The sequence below is a fragment of the Artibeus jamaicensis genome, unplaced genomic scaffold (genome assembly GCF_021234435.1).
Source record: "Artibeus jamaicensis isolate MK-2021 breed Jamaican fruit bat unplaced genomic scaffold, CSHL_Jam_final contig_415, whole genome shotgun sequence".
NCBI classification, from domain to species: domain Eukaryota; kingdom Metazoa; phylum Chordata; class Mammalia; order Chiroptera; family Phyllostomidae; genus Artibeus; species Artibeus jamaicensis.
In genome coordinates, this window is record NW_026521823.1 from 24,075,216 (window position 1) to 24,096,666 (window position 21,451).

Sequence of the window (21,451 nt, forward strand, 5' to 3'; positions counted from 1 at the left end):
TTCTACTGTAGTTTTGGAACTAAAGAAATTTATTTACTTAACTATTTATTGTGTTCTTACATCCTAACAATTAGTCTTTTCTAAGAATTTGTGATTCTTGTGACTTTTGGTAGATAACATTCAGTATTATATTGTTACTCCTACTTTTTCTCATTAGATTAGAAATAACTTCAGATCCATTGCTCTTTTAAGTAACTAATTTAAAAAGCTTATTTTAAAACTTGTGTGCATAAAACACAATAGGAAAATTTTGCTAATGAAAAATGTGTTGTCATGTTGTAAATTCAAGAAATTCTGTTAAGGATAGAGAATATTATGAACCAAGGTAGAAAGTGTTAACACTGTAGTTAGAAGAAAGCACAGAAGTAGTGTCAAACACTGTGGTATGTACTATTTTTAGAATGTTCTTGTTTTTTCATGTCAGTAATTCTGGCCCAAATCTGATCAGCTGACTGACCTGTATCATTTTACTTATATGACTTATGTCGGCAATAAGTGATAACCGGTTTTTAAAAAAATATAAGCAGTCTCTGTTTACCATTATTGTGTATGTGGAGATCATAGTTTTAAAAGTTTAAAAAATCAGAGATCATTCATAAAAAGAAATAGGTCAATGTGGGAAAAATGGAAGGAGAAAGAGACAAGAGTACACAAGAGTTAAAACATCAATCTTTTAGCAAAGAGAAATACTGAGTTTGCTGATGAGATTAGGATGGTTACGAAAACTGACATGTGTAGACAATTAAACCTCTTATATGCAGAAAAATTGACCTCTTATATGAGCAGAGTTTTTGTAGTCAGGTAATCCCGGGTTCTGCCACCCATGGTTGTGTGATGCAGGCAAAATCACTTAACTTTTTGAACCTCCGAGTTGCCAACATTACGAAATGGCAAGTTAAATGGTTAATACTATATGTGTTTACTATTTGTGATATTTCTACTTTCTGATATTTCTGTCTTGAGATTATGGGCAAGTAAATTGAATTATTTGAGAATAGCACTGTTGCTTACCTCTTATCTTGCACTCCTTTCCAAAATCTTATTTTTAAGATGCTTGTTTTATGTATCAGCCTTTAGATAATATTTATCAGTCCCTTCTTTATAGTATCGGACTAAAATTATATATATGATTGTAATAATAATTTCTGTGTTATATTCCTTATAACATTGGACTACAACAGCAGTCATAGTCTTTAGTGGCCTGTTGTAAATTAAATTTTACTTTTGGCTATAAATACAATATCATATAGTTCCTTTTAATGGCTATCCTTTTTGATTCGTTTTCTTCAGATACAGAAGTTTACAGTGAATTTTATCCTGTGCCACCTCCCTACAGTGTTGCTACCTCTCTTCCTACATATGATGAAGCTGAGAAAGCAAAAGCTGCTGCAATGGCAGCTGCAGCAGCAGAAACATCTCAAAGAGTAAGAAAATTCTATTTTCTTTCGAGGGTATTCAGATATCAAAAAAGAAAAAAAAAAGTTCTGAGTAGCACTTGAATGTAGGCAGACCTTGGAGATAGTACAGTTTCTGTGCCAGACCACTGCAATAAAGCAAGTGTTGCAATTTAGCGAGTTATGATATTTCTGTTGGTGAAGGGTCTTGCCTTTATTTTTGTTAAAAAACCAAACAAATAGACAGACATCTGTGAAGCACTCAGTAAAGCAAAGTACAGTGAAAATGACAGGAGGCCATGTATTCATTTGGAAATGAATCTCATCTGGGTGAGCTGAAGCCTATTTCCTGAATCTGCTCTCATAGGAAAAGTAAGTGGCCAGACTTGGAGACATTATTTTTCTATTTTCTTCTATTTTTCATATATAGGGTTGGGTGTATATTTATGGGATAATTACATAGATTTGTGAAAATGAACTCATTTTTAATATTCATATGAAATATGAATTTCAAAGCACTTGATAAAACTTTTATGGCTTGTTTTTATCAGTTACATTTTATAACCTGGTAGTGGGTAGAATTCATGTTTTTGTAACTTGTTTTAAATTGTAACTTTTCTCTTGCCATAAAACTAGTATTTGATACATTGTGAGCAATTTGAGGACAAGGACATTTCCAGCACTTAGCTATTGTCTGGGACATACTGGTATTTAATAAATGACAGCTAACGATGCTTCTTTACATTGGCCAATGCGGGGAATTAAGAAGAAAATACCAGAGGCGCTCTGTTACAGCTTTCATTTTAAAATATCTTGGTGTGTTTCCCAATATTAGGACTTTTATTTTTTATTTATATATTTTTATTGTATTTTTTTATTATCCATTTGTAGGATTTTTAAATAAATCAGTATTTAATGTAGTTGAAATTACCATACAGACACCATTTTTATTTTTTAAACATTTTCTCTGAGTATCTTTCTGTCATTTTAATGGTTGCATAAAACTCCATGGAATCAATATACTGTAATTTAGTGGTCAGTTCTCTCTAGTGAACAGTTAGATTATTTTCAAGTGTATGTGTGTTTTCTGATTTAACCTTGAAAGGAACATCCTTGTGCATGTCTTCTTTTAAAAAAGGGTGTTCTATGATAAAATCTCTGCACTGGTGTTTCAAAAGAGTGTGAAATATTTATATCCTTGCCATCACATTGACAGGTTTATCAGGGGGCAGGGTTCATGCTACACTTTAATGTTTATTTCCTGAATTAACTTGGGATTATATAAAACTTTATTAATATGTGTTTAATTGTTGCCACTCATTGCATTTACTATAAGAGAATTGCCTTGGATATGAATGCAGAGTTTAAGGACTCTTTTTGCCCAAACACAAGCAATATGGTTTTAAAAACATTTTCTTTCAGGAAAGCAAAGTATGTAGTTAAACTACCATGATTAGATGAAAAGAACATCAGTTTCCTGGATTTAACTCTTGTCTTGACTTAAGTAATTATATGATCTTGGGCAGGGCCCTTAACTTCTCTGAGTAGGAACCCAAAACTGAACCATCAACCCCCAACTGAGGTTGTGTATATGTAACATGGAGATAATGCAGATGTGTACTGTCAGGTCATGCCACTTACTTGAGCAAAATCGGAGACTTCCCAGTTCACTTGGTAAAACAAAGTCCTGCAGTGGACTCCCTGACCCCATTTCCTCCTCTCTCTCACTGTAGTCGAATCACTCCACCACACCAGTTACGATCCTTAGGACCTTGTATGTACCGTCCTTGTGAGGCACTCGCTTATTCCTTATATCAGGGTAGCTAACTCTTACCTCTCCTGTAAGCCTGTGCTCAAATGTCATCTCAGTGAGGCCTCTTGACCACCAGGCTTAATACTGTCACCCGTAACCTCAAGCAAGCATTCCGAAACTGTCCCTTTTTTTTTGCAGAGCATTTACACCTTTTAATAACTCTTTAAAGAACTTATTTGTTATGTCTTTGTTGTCTCATTCCCGTTAGTGGAATATAGGTCCATGAAAGGCAGACATCTTTGTTTTATGTACACTCATGTATCCCACATACCAAGAAGTTTCATGTACAATGGGTATTTCGTCAGTGTTCATCGAATATTAGAGACAGTCAGTGGTGACAGGTTTTGTGTATACTTTCAGAGAAGTTCCCTACATTTTCAAGCAAATGTGTTAATATCTTAGTATATTTTTATAAACAAAAGGCATTGGGCTATACAAATGATTTTCATTTAATATATTTGGGAGATCATCGTGAGACCATTAAGAATGCTTATTCTTTTTTCTTTAAAACATTTTACATTACTTTTGAATTTCATCAGATATTCAGTAACTTTATTTTATTGGTCTCTCAAGAACTGTGGGTGATCTGACACTTTACCACTTTCAAGTTGCCTGATTAGCTTGTCGGTTTTGTGAATGTTGGGTCAGACACACAAACTTTATTATTTACATCAATAGTTGCAACCAGAGTATTAGCATCTTTTCATACCAGCTTCCTGAGCCTTGATTCCCACGGGGCAGCACAAAGACCACTGTGTGATGCCTCCACACAGTGCAGAACCCTGAGTCTAGTGAACCCAGTGTGTTCTAATGGCACGTAAGCACGCCCACACCTTTGCTCTGGACAGAGACACTGTCCCTCTCTTTCTGAGCAGTCCGCCATATAAACACCCTTGAAAAGATAGTACAGAGAAAAGGCACCCAGTGCCTCTACCTGGAACACATGCAGAAACGTGAAGAGACTCATGGAAAATTATCTCTTACAGTAGTCCGCTATGATAGGCATTTATGTTGCATCTAATCTTTTGCTTTTATTAATGTTGCTGCAGGGAATTATCTTTAGTACATTTCTTGTAAGTGGAGTGTGTGTGTGTGTATATATATATATATAGAGAGAGAGAGAGAGAGTGAGTGTGTGTGTGTGTGTTTACCTGGAAAAAGTCCAGCCATTGTTAATATAATGAAAATGGTTTGTGTGACATCCATGTAACCTGGCAGCTGAGGAGAGTGGACTGGGATGTGCATGTGTGAACAAGGACGACTTCACTGTGCTAGTCAGTGGGGGCAGTAGACACTGTGGAGTGACATTCAAAATAACTGAGCCATTAGAGCAATGAACGTGCATCAGATTTTGCATTAAGCTTGGACACTCCTCCATGGAAACCATTCAGATGATTGAGAAAGCTTTCAGGGACCATGCAAAGAGTGTAGAGATGCAGTACAACAAAAATGGCCAAAGCTGTGGGCAGCTGGTGATCAGCACCTTCATCATGACAGGGTGCCTGCTCGTGCATCATATCTTATGCCAAGGATTTTGGTGACACATCAAATTACCCAGGTCGCTTAGCTGCCCTATAGCTCAGATTTGGCTCCCTACAACTTCTGGCTTTTCCCAAAACTAAAATCACATTTGAAAATGAAGAGATTTCAGACTCTGGATGAGATTCAGGAAAATATAGCATGGCAACTGATACTGATTCCAACAGAGAATTTTGCAGAGTATTTTGAACAGTGGAAGAGATGCTCGGAGAACTGTATGAGGTCCCAAGGTGTCTATGTTGAAGGCCACTGTGAGACATCACTGTCCTGTGTATAATATTTCTTGCATCTTATACCTTCTTCAATAAATGTCTATTTTTCATATTACATGGATGGATACTTGCAGGACAGACCTTGTATATCTGTACAGTGTGTTCGGAGAGCTGGAATTGCTGGGTCAAAGGGTGCGTGTCCACTTTTATATTTGATAAGTATCTCCACCATTGATAATGAACTTTCTTGTTTTTCAATTGACACTAATGCAACAATGTCACGTCTACTTTTCTTGATATCATTTTCATTAATTCAGTATTACTCACCTTTTATCTTTTTTGTGTTTTACCTTTGAAGTTACTCTTTTCAAGGGTGCCCTTTAAAAATTAACACTCCCTACATGTTTGTACACATTATTGTATTTTGACTATACAACAAATTGAGGATATTAGATTTTATTTAAATTCTTATCTTGATATTTAAGGTATTAAGTTGTAATTTAGTGAGCTGTTCTAATGTCATGTGTTTTACAGATTCAGGAGGAAGAGTGTCCACCAAGAGATGACTTCAGTGATGCAGACCAGCTCAGAGTGGGTAATGATGGGATCTTCATGCTGGCATTTTTCAGTGAGTGGTCTTTCCTTTCCAAACTATCTGTATGTATTTGCATATGTTGGCTGTGTATATTACAACAGACAGTGAAGAAAGGCAAATATTGTTAGCATGGGTCTTCCTTACTTAAAAATGTAAATTGTTCCTAATTCTAGCTAGCTAAGTGTGATCATATGTTACAATACAAATCCCGGAATTTATTAAATACTTATCAGATAACTAAGTATTGTAGTCATCATGCTAGATTCTGATTGTATGGAGATATATAAGCATGTTTAAGCTTAATATGGTTTTGTATGAGAAATGCTACAGGTTTATTCAATATTGTAGGAGCATATAGAATGAAACTATAAATTCTGCTTTTGAGGCAGAAAACTTTCATTTGACTGTCTTTAAACCAGAAGAGAGGTGGGAAAAGCGAATATTCTCAGTAACTATAACAGTGATTTGAGACACTAAGTATGAAAGCGTATGTCTTTTTTTAAGAGAATGGTGAGTATTTAGAAGCCCAGAAACCCCTTACATTTTGTAACCTCTTGCCGAATTCTTAATTTAATATTTGACTTGTAAAGTAGACTTAAGGTATCTTAGTAAAGGCTGCATTGTAGTCATTATTTCGATTCCTAGTTGGCACATTGTAAACTCAGTAAATAATATTGTGAAACTCAACAAACTTTTAAATTGCTAAAATGTTTTGGAAACCTAATATTCATGTAAGTAAATTTATTAGTTTATGATACGGTTAATTTCTGCCCTTAGTTAAATTATCAAGTTTTCATACCTTCTTTGATAGAATGCTAATTTAATTCATTTTAATTTATGATTTATGTTGATAATAAAACCAAGGCATAATTTACTTATTTAAAGTACCACGTCCAACTTTAAAAATGAGAAATGCATTGAGTTACTTTTGAGTCTAGAAAATCACTAACTTCTTCCATTTTGAAATGGTTTCTTGCTTCCTTTGTTTTATCTTCTGAAGAATAGATGTAAGTAACCTCTCAGAAGTGGGTGGGTGAATGAGCAGGCAGTTAGATTTTTTCCTTCAAATTTACTAAATTATAATCATGTTGGCATGAGCTAATGTGGTGTAATATTTAAACCTTGTAGTTTTTGTAACAGTGTCTAGTTAAATACGATATTAGATACTATGTAAAGGAGACGAATGAACACTTTGGCTCCAAATAACTACTGTTAGTCTACTGAACCTTGCTTTAATGTAAATATGTTTGCCTTGGTTTTAGTTCAGCTGATAACCCTTTATATTGATAGCACACTTCCCACATATTTTTATTGTAAGAGTCACATAAACACTGATTCCTTAATTAGAAAAGAAAGACTTTAAATGTATTGTACTGTGTGTAGTATAAACAACTGTTTCTTAGGCACGAAAACATGTTATCTGACACCATCTAATTGTCTGACTCAGAGCTTCCTCATTTCTCCATTTCCGTAGTTCACTGAGCCCTACTGTCTTCTCTTTAATTCCTGGTTTTAGATTTGAAAACAGTTCACTGATGTCACAGTATTGCAGCTGCATGGGAAATAGACATTTGATTAGCTTTATTTTTGGCCAGTGGTGGCATATTAATGTGAACATAAGTTTCAGTTAATGTAATGTAAATTATCTGACTTATACTAAATTATGACTGAATTCTCCTATTACACTTTATATTTTTCATACTGTTACATAGGCTATAAATGTCGCACTAATATAAGAGTAAAATTATAAATAATTTTTAATCTTTATTTCCTTAACATTTGTTTTCTGGTGGGCTGTAGGCCAGAGCTTGAGAGTTTATTTGCTTTAATGAGCACAGATTTATTTGTTTTCACTGCCATCTAGTGGCTGTTATACAAATTGCAGCTTCCTATAACATGCAGCTTTCCATGCATCTTAAACTAGCAGGTGTCACCTCGACTCTGTTCTGGTGTGTGTTGCTAAGGTTCAGAAATGGATTTTCTTTGATGTGGTTTATAACTTAAGCACTTCTGGTTATATAAGTTGGACAAGTAAAACTGCAGTGAATATCAATTTTAATGTTTTATTTAAAACGTTTCGTAGACTTCTTGCTTTGTCTGTTTTCAATATCTACGTTTCTGTCTCTTTCCACATGTAACCCTAAAGTATGTCTACACCTAAATAGGGTAATAAAAAATAAAGATTTTGTTCACTGAATAGTTGACAATCTGTGAAAATGACCCTGAACTCCAGCACTTAAAAATGGCATGGACATATTTAATGTCGCAGGCTCCATCTAGAAACTATTTCTTCTGAGGTTGAGTCTTTTATGTCATGGATGAACCTTCCCTCAGCGATACAGTAATCATTGATCATCGCATCATTGCCATGTTAAACTAGAGGATCTCCTCATTAAAGAGATATTAGATTAATTGTACCTTTAAAAAGAATTAGAAGAGCCCTGGCTGGTGTAGCTCAATGGATTGAGTGTGGGCTGCAATCCAAAGGGTCACCGGTGTGATTCCCAGTCAGGGCACATGCCTGGGTTGCAGGCCAGGTCCCCAGTAGGAGGCGCTTGAGAGGCAACCACACACTGATGTTTTTCTTTCTCCCTCCCTAAAAATAAATAAATAAAATATTTTTTTAAAGAGTTAGAAAAGTGTTTAGAAATGTAAATTCTGACTTGTAAGCAGTGACCAGACTGACTGTCAAAGTGGCCAGACCATTTTGAGTGAGTGTGTCTGTTGCTCTGATCCTCATCAGCATTTGATGCTGACATTTTTTAAAAAGACATTCCAGTAGGTGTGTGGTAGTATGTCATAATGGTTTTAATTTGCATTTGTCTAACAGTGAATGATGTTGAGCATCTTTATTCAGTAAATTCTTTTGAGCACCTACCTGGACAAGTCATAAAAGTTTAGTTATTAAAGGAGTTGTCTTAGTAGTACCACACGTACTAAAAAAGAGTGTATTAATGATTTGTTCTGTGCATGCAAAGCTGTGTTTTTATATAGTTTTTAGATGGCATTACATATTGGAAGTGAATCAAGAAAGACATTTAAAAATTGTTAACTATATACCTAAAATTTCATATTTTTGAAGTATTAAATTTTACTGAGTTTATTTACAAGAAAAATAATTTTTATTTAATTCTCTAATTTAGTGGAGATGTCTTAAAACTAATACATTGTTAGCATCATGCCTTTCTTAATGGCTGATAGTTTAAACAAAGAGCCTAAGAATAAGACAGAGATTTACAATCCCTATGTAGCTCAGAATTAAGTATGGGGAAATTGATCTTTCTTTTGAGAACTTACTGTCCTAGAAACCTGGTGCATTTACATGTAATGAGAATTTTTTTGTGATTAAAAAATGAGTTCTCGGTGTTTGTATTATATGCATATTTCTCATCTATAATTTTCATTTGTTTTCAAAACAAATATCAAGATTTTTGAAGTTATTTTAAAATACTTTAAAACTTAGGAAAAAGTGGTAAAAATAATACAGCTTCCATATGACTTTATCCAGCTTTTCCAAGTCTCAACATTTTATGTAACTCAGTCCAATAATCAACATTTGGAAATTAATGTTAATGAAACACTAACCGGTTCACTGATCCTCTTCATTTTTTGCCAACTGTCTCACTAACGAACGCCCTTCTCAGTGCATGGTATCAGGGAGCGCCGCGAGCTCTCTCCACTCTAAAGTTACTTTTTTCCTCCTCATTTTTTATTTTTTATCTTCACTTCAGGACACACTTATTGATTTCAGAGAGGAAGGGAGGGAGAGAGAGAGAAGGAGAGAGAAAGACATCGATGTGAAAGAGAAACATCATTTGGTTCCCTTTCATACGGGCCCTGACTGGGGACCAAACCTGCAACCGAGGCATGTGCCCTGACCAGGAATTGAACCTGTGACCTTTCACTGTTCAGGATAATGCTCTAACTGAGCTACACTGGCCAGGGCTGTTTCCCCCCTTTTAATTAATAAGTATCTTGTAGCTACTGAAAATTTAAACATACAACCTGTCTATGTAAGGGGTAAACTATAGTGTACAAATTTTACTTTCTAGGCTATCCTGCTAACCATTGTGGGTAGGTGGGAGGTACAGATGGGTGAAAGACTGGGATGCTTCGATCCTGACTGTACCTTACTTGCTTTATGACTTTATGTGCAGCTTAACTGTTAATTCTCAACTGGTTCTTGTGTACCGTGAAATTAATTTGACCTTGCCCTTCTTAAAAAGCTAATGTGAGGAACAAATGAGTGAATATACATGAAAACAAAGTATAGAGTTCTGTTGAGTGAAGGTGGTGGTAGTGTTTTACTTCCTCATCCTTACCCAAGAATTCACCTTTTAGTTATAATAAGTAATGTGATTTTAAATGATTGGCAGCCTTCTTTCAAATGCATGAATCTGTCCGAACCTGCCTGATTTGCTTTCTTACAAAGAAGAGTACTCTGAAGGGGAATGTGCAGAAGTGGAAGGGGAGTAAAGCTAAGCTTGCTTTACCGACTTTTCTGAGTTGATGCCTAGCTTCCCAGCTGCTTGCTTCCCCAAATCTTACCTGGGGAATAGAGGCTGTGTACGCTTGTTGCTTCTGGGTGTCATCTTGGGCCTTCCTGTATGGGAAATAGGTGCCCTGTATTTTTTAAGCTTCCTTATTTACCCCAGGTGTCTAGGGGAACATAGCACGAATGAAGTAGGGTTGAAAGGAGAGTATTGTCTTCTTCCCTGGGCATATGTTTCCCTGCCTCTGCTACACGTTTCTTCTACACACAGTTCAGATTTACAGATTAGTGTACACTTACTCAGTTTTCTTTTTTGCCAACTCTGACATGTCATGGGGGGTCCAAAATTGAATCCAGAAATAATTCTACTCTTCAAGATCTGCCCAGCTTTACTTTCTGTCTTGTAAGTTAAGGGACATAAAATGTGAATTCACCTATGCTGAAGTGATCACCAGCTTCACTGTTTTGTTAGTGCTTAAACCAATTAAAGATGGTTATGTATTTTGTCTGTTTGGTCTGTCATAGCAAAGTACTGAAGAATGTCTGGCTTACAAATGGAAATTGATTTTCTCTGAGTTTTGGAGGGTAGAAGAAGTTCAAGATAAGGGTTCCAGAAAATTTGGTTTCTGGCAGAGGTTCTCTTTCTGGTTTGTAGATGGCTGCGTTCTTGATGTGTCCTCACGTGGCCTGTCCTCTCCACATTTGTGGAGAGAGACCTCTCTAGTGTCTCTTTCATCGTCCTTTGTGGACACCAAGCCTATTAGATTATCAGATTAGGGCTCTGCCCCACACCTGCCAAACACAAGGTCCTCAGGCCAAATCTGGCCCTCCTCTCTGTTTTATGTGGCCTGGCATCTACCCCAGGGCAGCACTGAGCTCCTTGCCCCTAGTTAAGGAGCAGTTATATTTACACAGTCCTAAAATTACATTCAGCCCTTTGAAGGCAACTGAGAGGCTGATGTGGCCCCATCAGCCCCAGTGAAAATGAGTTTGACACCCCTGCTCTACTCTTATAACCTCATTTAATCGTAATTTCCTCCCTGAAGCTCCTTTGTCTAAATGGAATCACACTGGGGGTTAGGGCTACAATCTATACATTTGGAAGGGGCACAGTTCAGTCCATACCAAGTTGTAGCACCTGAGCACAGCTTACAGGAACCCATACCACTGGTAGAGCAAGAAGGAGACGTGATGGCTCAGTGAATATTTTAGTGTTCTTTTGGGTTTTATTCCTAGTGTGGGTGCAGTGGTAGGTGTAATAGATTGGAAGAAATTAATTGGACATTGCTTGGATATATGCTCAAAGGTAAAAATGTGCTCTTGGAATATTTTGCTGTTTTGGATTTTCTTCATCAGAGCCTCCTGTGTTTAACAACTTGGCATACTTACGGAATGATAGCCCGCTCACAGCACACGGCGGTAAGGGCAGAAGGTGCTCAGGGCTGGTGACAGCCTCTGCTCTGCCCCAGACCGCGCCTGCCCGCCCACCCTGCGGTCTGAGGAGAGAAACATCTCCGCCCGTCACTGACACACATGTGGCATACCAGTGGGGGATCTCTCTCTGCTGCTCTACATCGGTGTGAATTCTGTATTTTAAGTAGATATAAAATTAGTTTTTGATTGGCTAAGTGTTTTGTTTTCTCCCACAGCTAAAAAGATATTAGCCAATTAGATATGGAGCAGTTACGTCTAATGTAATGTTCTGTGCTGGTGGGAATATTCTGAATCTCGCAGACCAGTACTGCGACAGCTACAGGCCACGTGTGACTCTTGAACACTTCACATGGAGGTGCTGTGATGGAGGAACTACGTTCTTCATTTTATTGGGTTTCAATTAATTTAAATTTCAGTGACCTCCTCTATAGAGAAGGATGAGTTCCTGGAGCACGAAGAAGAGGCAGGGTACGCAGTGGCGTTGGGTAGCACAGATACAGAGAACAGGGAAATACCGATCGGAATGTGGGTTCGAAAAAAGAAAAAAGTAGGAAGTTAAACATTATTTCCAATAATGTATCTTGTGATTTTTTTGGTACAGAAAAGATAGGACCTACTCTGTAAGGTAAAGAGATAATTTTGTGTGGGTAGTAATGATAGCTAACACTTAATTACCACGTGCTAGGTTCTGTCCTGTGCTAAGCTCTTTCTATTCATTGTCTCACTTAATCCTCTTACTGACTTGGTAAAGGGAGTACTTACAGGTCAGAGAACTCAGGGAAGTCAGCAGTGAGCCCAAGGTCACATGGCAGTGAGTGAGTACAGTGCCCCTCAAACACAAGTCTCTTATTTTAAAACTTACTCTATGTTTAAATTCAGCTTCCCACAAGTGATCAAGAAAGCTGAGACTTTTCAGAAGGCATGAGGAAGGGAGAAATTACTAGAATAGGGGAACTTTTAAAGAAGTAGCTCTTCCATTTAAACTTATCCTACAATGCTTCCTTTAGCTGCAGAATTCTGAAACATAAAAATTTCTGTAGGGAATTTACTTTGTGTCGTTTGGAGATATGTAGGGGAAGAGGATGGGCACTGAACAGACCCAAACCTAGGCTCAAATCTTTAGAAGCTTTATTACTATCATCATTGTTATTATATTGACAGTGCTGATATGTTGGACACAGGTAGGGCATTCTGATTATATCTCAGGGACCTACGTCAGTGTGGTTTCAGCTACACGTAGTAGAAACCCATTACTACAACCGTTTTTAAATAGTTAGGAGATTGTCTCACAAGGTAAGTCCTGCCTGAATGAGCGTCTGAAGGCCCCGAGAGTGTCAGTCTGTGGCTCTGCGCTCCTGTGCTTTTCTTCGCTCTGCCCCTTGGAGACAGGGTTCCTCCCTCGGGCTGACGGCAGGATTCCCGCAGCAGTTCTCGGTATTACGTCCAAACATCCAGAGGAAGAGGAGGGACCGTTTCTTCTTTTGTTTTTACCTAAAAGTAGGTTACTAGTATAATAAATTCTTCCACGTAGCCATTTCACAGCTTCAACAGTGATCACCTTAGAGCCACCGTTAATTACTTAACCTGTATTGCATCCTCCCTCCCTTTGGTGTGTTTCGCTCTGTTTTTAAGAATCAAGGAATGTTTTTGAGAGGTCCTGTTTTTAAAAATCACAGGAAAGGAATTTCGACCCCCTGAGATTTTCCCCGGACTACTTGGGACCTTTTGGGGCTTTAGTATGGGATCCAGCCTCCCCTGTAGAGTTTGTAGGGGTGGATTTTGTTAAAGAGGAGGAAGAGGCAGTGAACCATGTCTGATCTGGGAATTCCCTTTGTAATTCATTTGGCTCATTACTAATATTGGCAGATTGGTTGACTGGCCGAGGCTGGGCTTCTTGGGTGGGATCACATGGAGGCTGCATTGTGACCTGGTTTTTAACTGGTTTAAAAAATGTTCCACCCATTGGGGATGAGCTTTAAGGAATTGTTTCCTACCGATGAAGCTGACAAGAAAGCAAGTGTACACATTTGTTTATGTCTAGTAATGACTTATATTTGCAGAAGGTAAACTATAGTTTGTAAAAAAGGCTTCATTGGTCCAGAGTCAAAAAAGAAAAGGAAAATAGACAGAGGAAGGGAAGGAGAGAAACATCAGTGTGTGGTTGCCTCTCACAGGCCCCCAACTGGGGCCCCAGCCCACAACCCAGGCATATGACCTGACTGGGAATCAAACCAGCGACCCTCTGGTTCACAGGCCAGCACTCAGTCCACTGAGCCACCCCATCCAGGGCACAGTGAAGAATTATTAATATCAAGTCTCTGTTAATTTGTTTCCGAAGTATGGTTTTTTAAACATAATTGTTTCTCTTGCTTTTAGTGGCATTTATTTTCAACTGGCTCGGATTTTGTTTATCCTTCTGCATCACCAATACCATAGCTGGAAGGTATGGTGCCATCTGTGGCTTTGGCCTTTCATTGATCAAATGGATCCTTATCGTCAGGGTGAGTGTCCTGATAACCTCTCTCACTTTTATCTTTAAAATTAAAATATATGAAGTTTCCTGTGGGTTCATGGATGTTCATTTTATGCATATGAATTCAGTTATTTCGAGACTTTTCCTTAACTTCTGGACTTAATTACTTGAGTGATCTCTGGTGTGAGCATTTGTAACTGTGTTTATATGAGAGCTCGTTAGGACGATAGTCCCCCCTTATCTGCAGTTTTGTTTTCTGCAGTTGGTGTTACCTGTGGCCAGTCATGGTCCGAAAATACTCTGTTGGAAATTTCAGATTCTCTGAGAGAGAGACAGAAACATTCACATAACTTTTATTGTTAATGATCGTTCTATTTTATTGTTATCTCTTACTGTGCCTAATTTATAAATTAAACTTTATCATAGGTTGGTATTTAGGAAAAAACATAGTATACAGGGTCCAGTACAAATAATGCCCCTTTTTATTACAAAATCTTTTATTATAAAATCATAAGCCTGTAATTCTGTAACATGACAGTATCACACTCAAGCACACCGGAAGACATTTTAAGTGAAATGTTCGAATTAGAACTATAAATTATTGCACTCCTATTATTACCCTGCCAGCCACACTCAAGCAGGCTTTACATCTGCCGGACCCTGCACATAGGGTTCAGCACTACCCACCATTTCAGGCATGTTCCCTGACGGTGAGGGGGACTTTCCATGTATGTGGAAAGAGCTTTGAAAGCAGAAAACTTTTCCGGATCTCATCTTTTTTATATCAGTGTTCTAACTTTGTTTTTAAGTTCTTCTGAGCATTAGTACCTTCATAATAAGCTGATAAGAGCTGCCTTTGAAGATGTTTGTGAGGTATGGAAATAACATGATTAAGGTACCATGCCTAGTTGCAGCACACCTGGACACACGTGCGCGGGAAGTCATAGCTGCCACTGTTGTTGTCAAGCGCGGGCCTTTCCACATCAGTTAAACATGAAAATTCCCATTGCTCAGTAAAGTTATCACGGTCTGTGACATAGGAGCTCAGAAGTGAAGTGTGGGCCCTTGGTGGCTGTCAGAGCCCCTCTTCCCTTTCTGTCCTTCTGAGCCTTCTCGTTCTCCTGTCATCCTGGGTGTCACCTCTGTCCACCGCGTATGTACACGGTTGTGCAAGGAGACACCAGGACGAGGCCTTTTTCCTCCTATCTCAGGAATTTTTCCGGTACTATTAGTAGCATAATAGTCTCCCCCCGCTCTTGCCCTTTGCCTCTGGAAGGCCGTTTTTGACTTTTTATAAAGCTTTATCCCTAATTTCCCTAGGATAAGGCCTAGGAGAATGATTAAAAGTGCCTTTATTGTTTCAATAAGTCTTTTAAAAAGTTACCCACACATTTTAATGCTACATTGTACAATTAACAAAATACATACTTCCTATTAATCACATTTATTTAAACATTGATTTCTAATTGAATGTCAGATCCTCAGATTTTCAGTAGAATCACAAACCTAATATGTCAGCTTCTCTTTAGTGGTTGAGATACTTCAATTATGCACCTATATTATCTAATTGATTAAAACATTACTCATTACAAGAATACTTAATGTGTTTTTTTAAATTAAATTTATTGGGGTGACACTGGTTAGTAAGATCACGTAGTTTCAAATGTACGTTTCCGTGATATGTGCACCGTGTACTGCTTTGTGTGCCCGTCACCCAAAGGCAAATCCCCTGCTGTCGCCCTGTATTTGGCCCCTTTACCACCCTCCATCCCCTTCCTTCTGGTAACTACCATACTGTTGTCTGTGAGTTTCAGCTTTATATCCCATATCTGAGTGGAATCAAATGGTTCTTAGCTTTTTCTGACTTATTTTGTTTGGCTTGATATTCTCAAGATCCATCCATGTTGTCCCAAATGGCGGTGTTTCATCTCATCTTACAGCTGAGTAGTAGTCTGCTATTTCTATAAATATGTTTCTATAAATTCTGTAAATATGTTTCTTCATTATTTTAAAACTTATTTTATCACTTCAGGGTTTCAGTAATCTTATCATAGGTTTGGGTTATTAATCAGTTGGTTCTTGGCTGGGACCTATGGATTGGCTTCTTTGAGGATGATTAAAATTCAAGCCATTGTAAAAATTGCTGAGAGGTTCTCATTCTAAATTTATTTTTAAAAAATGTAAAGTGTGTTCCAACCATAAGCATAAATCTGATAGGTGTTATGGAGCATTCAGAGATAAAGAGAGAATCTCTTTCCTTGCAGAAGTTAGGGAAAAAACCCCAAAATATTTGGAGCTAAGTCCAACCTTGGTGATATCAGTAATAAATTCAGTTACCGTTACTCAAATGGTGTTTCTCATCTAAGTTAGAGAACTCAGAAAATAATTTGAAGACTGTTTTCTCAATTTCTCCTAAGGTAGATTCATATAAAAGAAACTAGTCCATTATATTCAGTCCATGCTGTGAAGCATTAGATCCTGATTCTCTCATAGAACCCTAGGTTAGACTGTCTAATAATCAACTGCACTTAATGTGATAAGATGGGGAACTTAAATTTAAAGACTGGAATTTCTCAAAGTTTTGATGGAGTCCTAGATATGGCATCTCGATGCCAGCTCCGTAGGAGAAAGGCTCGGAAAGGGAATGGTGGCCTCTGCCAGCACTTCTGTCTGGGAGAAAGCAGCCCCTCCAGCTCTCATCCTAATGCCAGACAGTTCAGTTTTTCCCAGTGTGTCCCTGGTGCCTTTCAAGCTGCTGCCCCAGTGCTGGAGCTCAGAGGGAGTGAGTGCACGTCAGTCTGTGTGCAAGCCCCTTAAGAGGAATTGCCAGGTACTCCAGCAGCCTCCCCCCCGCCCCCATTTCCCTCCGCCTTCAGTCTCCACTGGTTTTTACAGCCTGAAATTACGGGAACTTTTCCTGGTACTGGAACCCTGGGCAGGGGGCGGGGACGGACCCCTCACTTCTCAGGGAGGACTTCTGCAGTTGAGGTAGCCCTTCAGATATCTCAGAAGGTGTGGGGAAAGCCTGTTCATCTCTCCTGCACACCTACCAGTGTCAGTAGTGTGGCTTCTTTTTTATATCCTTGATTGTAGGATTCTGTGTAATTTCAGGTGGTTCTGAATGGTGGCTGTTCTGTCTTTGAGTTGTAATTTTGTTGTGGTTGTGGAGGGACACGAGTGCTGTGTTCTAGCTTGTTCTCAGTTCAGTGCTGGTTCTCCTAACTCTGCGCTGTCTCTGTACTTTGACCTCCATTAGAATGCTCCACACAGTAAATCTTCCTTGGAGGTCAGTACTGAGAGAGAGGTTTCTTCCGGAAAGCCTGGCTGTTTCCTTTATTAGACAGTAAGAAATTATAAATCATATTGCTGCTTTCTTTTTTGTTTGAGTTGCCATGAACCTCAGATTTAGTGTGAATATCTTTAGCCTAAGATTCTGATAGTATTTCTCCCTAAGGCTTTGATGTTTTTATTGTTTCTTTTAAAATGCATATGTGTTTTATTAAAAGTCTTTTTGAAAATTGACAGGAGGTAAATAATAAAATACTGGTGTTATATTAATAAAGTAAAATCGGATAAATTTTTGTTAGTTCACTTATTTTTTTCTACACCTTGATTTCTGATTGATTCACTTATTTCTTTTTTGAAACAATAACGTGACTCAGCCCTATAATTTTTAGTATTTTAAAACATTTTTGATAACTCAGTAATGACTAGAACCTTATTTATCTTTTTTACATAATGAGTCTTTCTTTTTGACTTCAGGGCAAAGGTAATTATATTTGTTACTTGGAAGTAAATCGAGAATGACTTTAGGTAAATATATTGGATGAAGAATGAAGAACCCAAACAATAAATACCTTTTTAACTGTCTAATTTTAAACCATTTAATGTATAATGTTACATTGTTGCCTCTTGCCATGTAACATTGTATATTAAATGTTTTAAAATTAAAAAGTTGAAAATGTATTGCTTTGCTCTTTATTTCTTTTTGTTTTATAGTCTGTAAAACCTATATGAAAACCTTTTATTTCTAATTATTAATCTCTTGAGTAAAAGTAGTATAGTTCAGTACTTACTACTTTACAAGCTATATTTTCCTAATTTCCTAGCTCTCCCTTCATTGTACAAATTTATAGATGTTGGCATATGAGCGATTTGCATTTTTTAAAAAAATACAACTCACCAGTGGATGCTCCCAAACACTTTATTATTTTTTTAAAGATTTTATTTACTTTATTTTTAGAGAGAAGGGAAGGGAAGGAGAAAGAGGATGAGAAACATCAATGTGTGGTTGCCTCTCACATGCCCCCTACTGGGGATCTGGCCTGCAACCCAGGCATATGCCCCAACTGGGAATCGAACCTGTGACCCTTTGCTTTGCAGGCCCGTGCTCAATCCACTGAGCTATACCAGCCAGGCCCAATTTGCATCTTTAATGGTACTAGAAAATTTTTAAGCTTTGGCTAAAACTGTGAGAATTTATACTATGGTTCATTTATAAATTATAAATACTTCTGGTTAAAATAATTAAAAGGCTTTAAAAAGCAGATTTAGATAATGTTTCATAGATATCTTTCCTCAATAGTATCATCATTTACAATTCATTAGCTTTTTTGATACTAAAAAAGCTGTAGGATTTTTAGGCTTTTATGGAAATTACCATTGAATAGTTGGAGGTAATGACCTATAAAGTTGGAAATGGATACTTTTAATTCATTTCAGTTTTGAGGACAAATCTGCATTGAACAAAATCATTTGTCATTAACTCAGACTCAGTTTGGAGACCAGTGAAAGCAGTAGATAAAGCAAGCCAAATTTTAGCAGTTTTAAAGTAGATTTTATAGTAAACATTTCAAAAAACATTATTTGAAGCATTGTTTTAATGCTAAAGGATAATAGGGAAGAATCATCTTACATACCTCTGAAGAAAATTAGATTGATTTTTTAAAAAACTGTAAAATAATAAATCTTGAGGACTAGAGCCTATCAAGGAGAAGTGCCTGTGTCCAGTCGCGTCCAGCCTTCCCTGCCTCCCATCTGCTTGTTCCCACCCTTACTTCACAGAGGACGGACCTGCCTACCTCGGCCGCAGATGAGAACTGTCGAAGGGCCGCAGCAGGGCTCATTCAGCTGCTCTCAGCACATGGCTGGGGACTGAATACTAGAGCATCAGTTTGGAAATAAAAAGGCACTAATGAGTTGGGGTCTTTATGTGCCTAGTGTTCTTGGCAGTGACTAACAGTAGAGGGTGTACAGAAGGTCAAAAGCTCTTCTTTTGGAGGTTTAGCTGAACAAACCCATCTGATAAGATTGAACTAACCTGGCTTTTGGTGTTCGTACCTCCAGTCGCTGCAGTGTATGTGGAGTGGTGGTCATGGCTTTGAGAGGTTATGAGAAAAGAACTGACGTGAACTTGTTACGAGAAAGTGTTGGGCTTACAGAAATATATATATATATAGCATTTCCCTTTTTTTCGTACAAGCAGGTAGAAAGTGAATTCTGTTTCCAAAATATTTTGTATATTATGTATAAAAGGTTTTTCCTCAAATAATTTTATATGTATGTCATGAAGTATTTTTTCCTTTTCTATTTATTCTTTTTGTGCTGTTTTTAAGTGCTAAACATTATTTGAGGTAGATTATTGTGAAACCGATGCTAATCTACAGTTTTTAAATTGAGATACACAGATATGATTAATATATTTGTGTTCATTCCATAGTTTTCTGATTATTTCACTGGCTATTTCAATGGACAGTATTGGCTTTGGTGGATATTTCTTGTACTTGGTAAGTTTATTCTTTATGCATTTCACTTTGATTAATTTGCATTTAGTTTAACTTTGGTATTTCCTAAAATTATAAGTAGTAAATACATTGTGTTACACCTTATGTGAAAATAAATACTCTGTTGTAAAGTTCTCATATCTAAACACTTACGTTTTCATCTCAGCTATTTGTCATTCTGCATAGTACTCCAGGTGTCTCAGGTTGAAAGTCCAGAGCCATTAATTTAAGCAGTCACTGGTTTAATGAGAATTGAATACTACAAAACCTAAAAATCTTAATATGATTAAAAAAATAATTATCTGTATTACTTATCCTGAAAATATCCATACCTAATTTCTTTTAATGATTTTAGAAAATGTTGAAAGTAGGATAATCTGATGTTCTAGTCATTCTGTTATTTTTGAGTTATGGAAACATTTTTTATACCTTTGAAATATGCCCTGCATTAATCATTAATCTGCTAAGCATAAGGAAAGGCTTTATGCCTAATGGTCACTGGACTTCTGTCATTGCCTTCTTACAAGGAATGTCTTTTTATTAATATTAATGAATATTAATTTTGGATATTCAGCTCTTGTTTTCTTGTGTTTTTTACTATAGATATATGACAATTAAGTTAATGTTAAAACCACTTCATACCCTTAACCCACATTTCAGATTTATTTACTGACAAAGTATACATTTTTTTTCTACATAGTTTTAAGAGCCCCCATTTTTCTAGTGGCATAATTGTACCAAGAAAGAACAGCATTTCAGTAGGTGGCAGTCTTCTCTTGAGTTTGCATTCTGTCCTGCTGTTGGACCTCTAGGATCTTTCGAGACACAAATTCGGTCAGTTAGGGTCACCAGTTAAGGTCACTGAAGATTCTGAATTCTTTCTCTAATAATTATAGTGAAGTTCTAGTGTGATTCTGTTGGGGAGTAAGGCTTATACAGGGTTCAGCCAGTTTTTTATATTGTTAGTTATATTCTGACTGCCTGAATTCCGTGTTTTTTAGTTGAGTTTCTTAAAAGTGAAAAAAACATAAAGCTTATTAGGTAGTTAAGCATGTTAATGGAGTACATTTGCTTACGTATAGTATTTAGAGATTGAGGAAGCGTAGGAAGGCAACTGTGGGGCACAGTGGAATGTAGAGGACAGTGCCGGGTTCATGTCAGAGCCACAGCCGAGCTCTCGGGAGTGTGGAAGTGTGACCCATGTAAAAGTGTCCCTCACGTATACTCAGGAATGTCGAGCACATTGTAAAATTCAGAAATAATAGCTGCTGAGTGATTGGTTTCTAGATACAGATTGACTTATTTTAGAAAATGTCTGAGCAGAACGAAATATGTCTTAGAAACAGCAGCTTCATAGACAAAAGAAGGGATTTTACAAGTCATTTTGGTTTATATGGTTCAATAATGGTTTTATATTTGGATCACAATGTCCATTATCTTTGAACAGCACCTGGAAGGACGTGGGGTGGAATTCAGAGTGAGAGACACTAAAGGAAGGAGTTGGGAAGCAGATGGCATCAGATTTCGGGGAAATTCGTACCACTTATTTAAGTCACTGTTTGTATAGCTCTTCTGTCTTCCCGTGTTTTAGTGCTGCGATTCCTTTGGGACTCTGCATCTTAGACCTGCAGCCGCTTCCTCCTGGTGAGGAAGGTTGCGAGCATATGTATCTCCTGGTTTGGTTTTTGCCCCCACAGTTATCTGGTTAAAAACTTT

General features: G+C 37.4%; 1 protein-coding gene across 1 annotated transcript in view; it reads left to right on the forward strand.

The window, feature by feature from the left end:
* NDFIP2 (Nedd4 family interacting protein 2) overlaps positions 1-21,451 on the forward strand; it is a 51,080-nt gene that overhangs the window by 26,648 nt on the left and 2,981 nt on the right. Inside the window, exons 3-6 of the mRNA XM_037145172.2 lie at positions 1,291-1,424; positions 5,493-5,586; positions 13,856-13,980; positions 19,672-19,738. Coding sequence (XP_037001067.2) covers positions 1,291-1,424; positions 5,493-5,586; positions 13,856-13,980; positions 19,672-19,738 — 420 coding nt within the window. The remainder of the gene's footprint in view (positions 1-1,290; positions 1,425-5,492; positions 5,587-13,855; positions 13,981-19,671; positions 19,739-21,451) is intronic.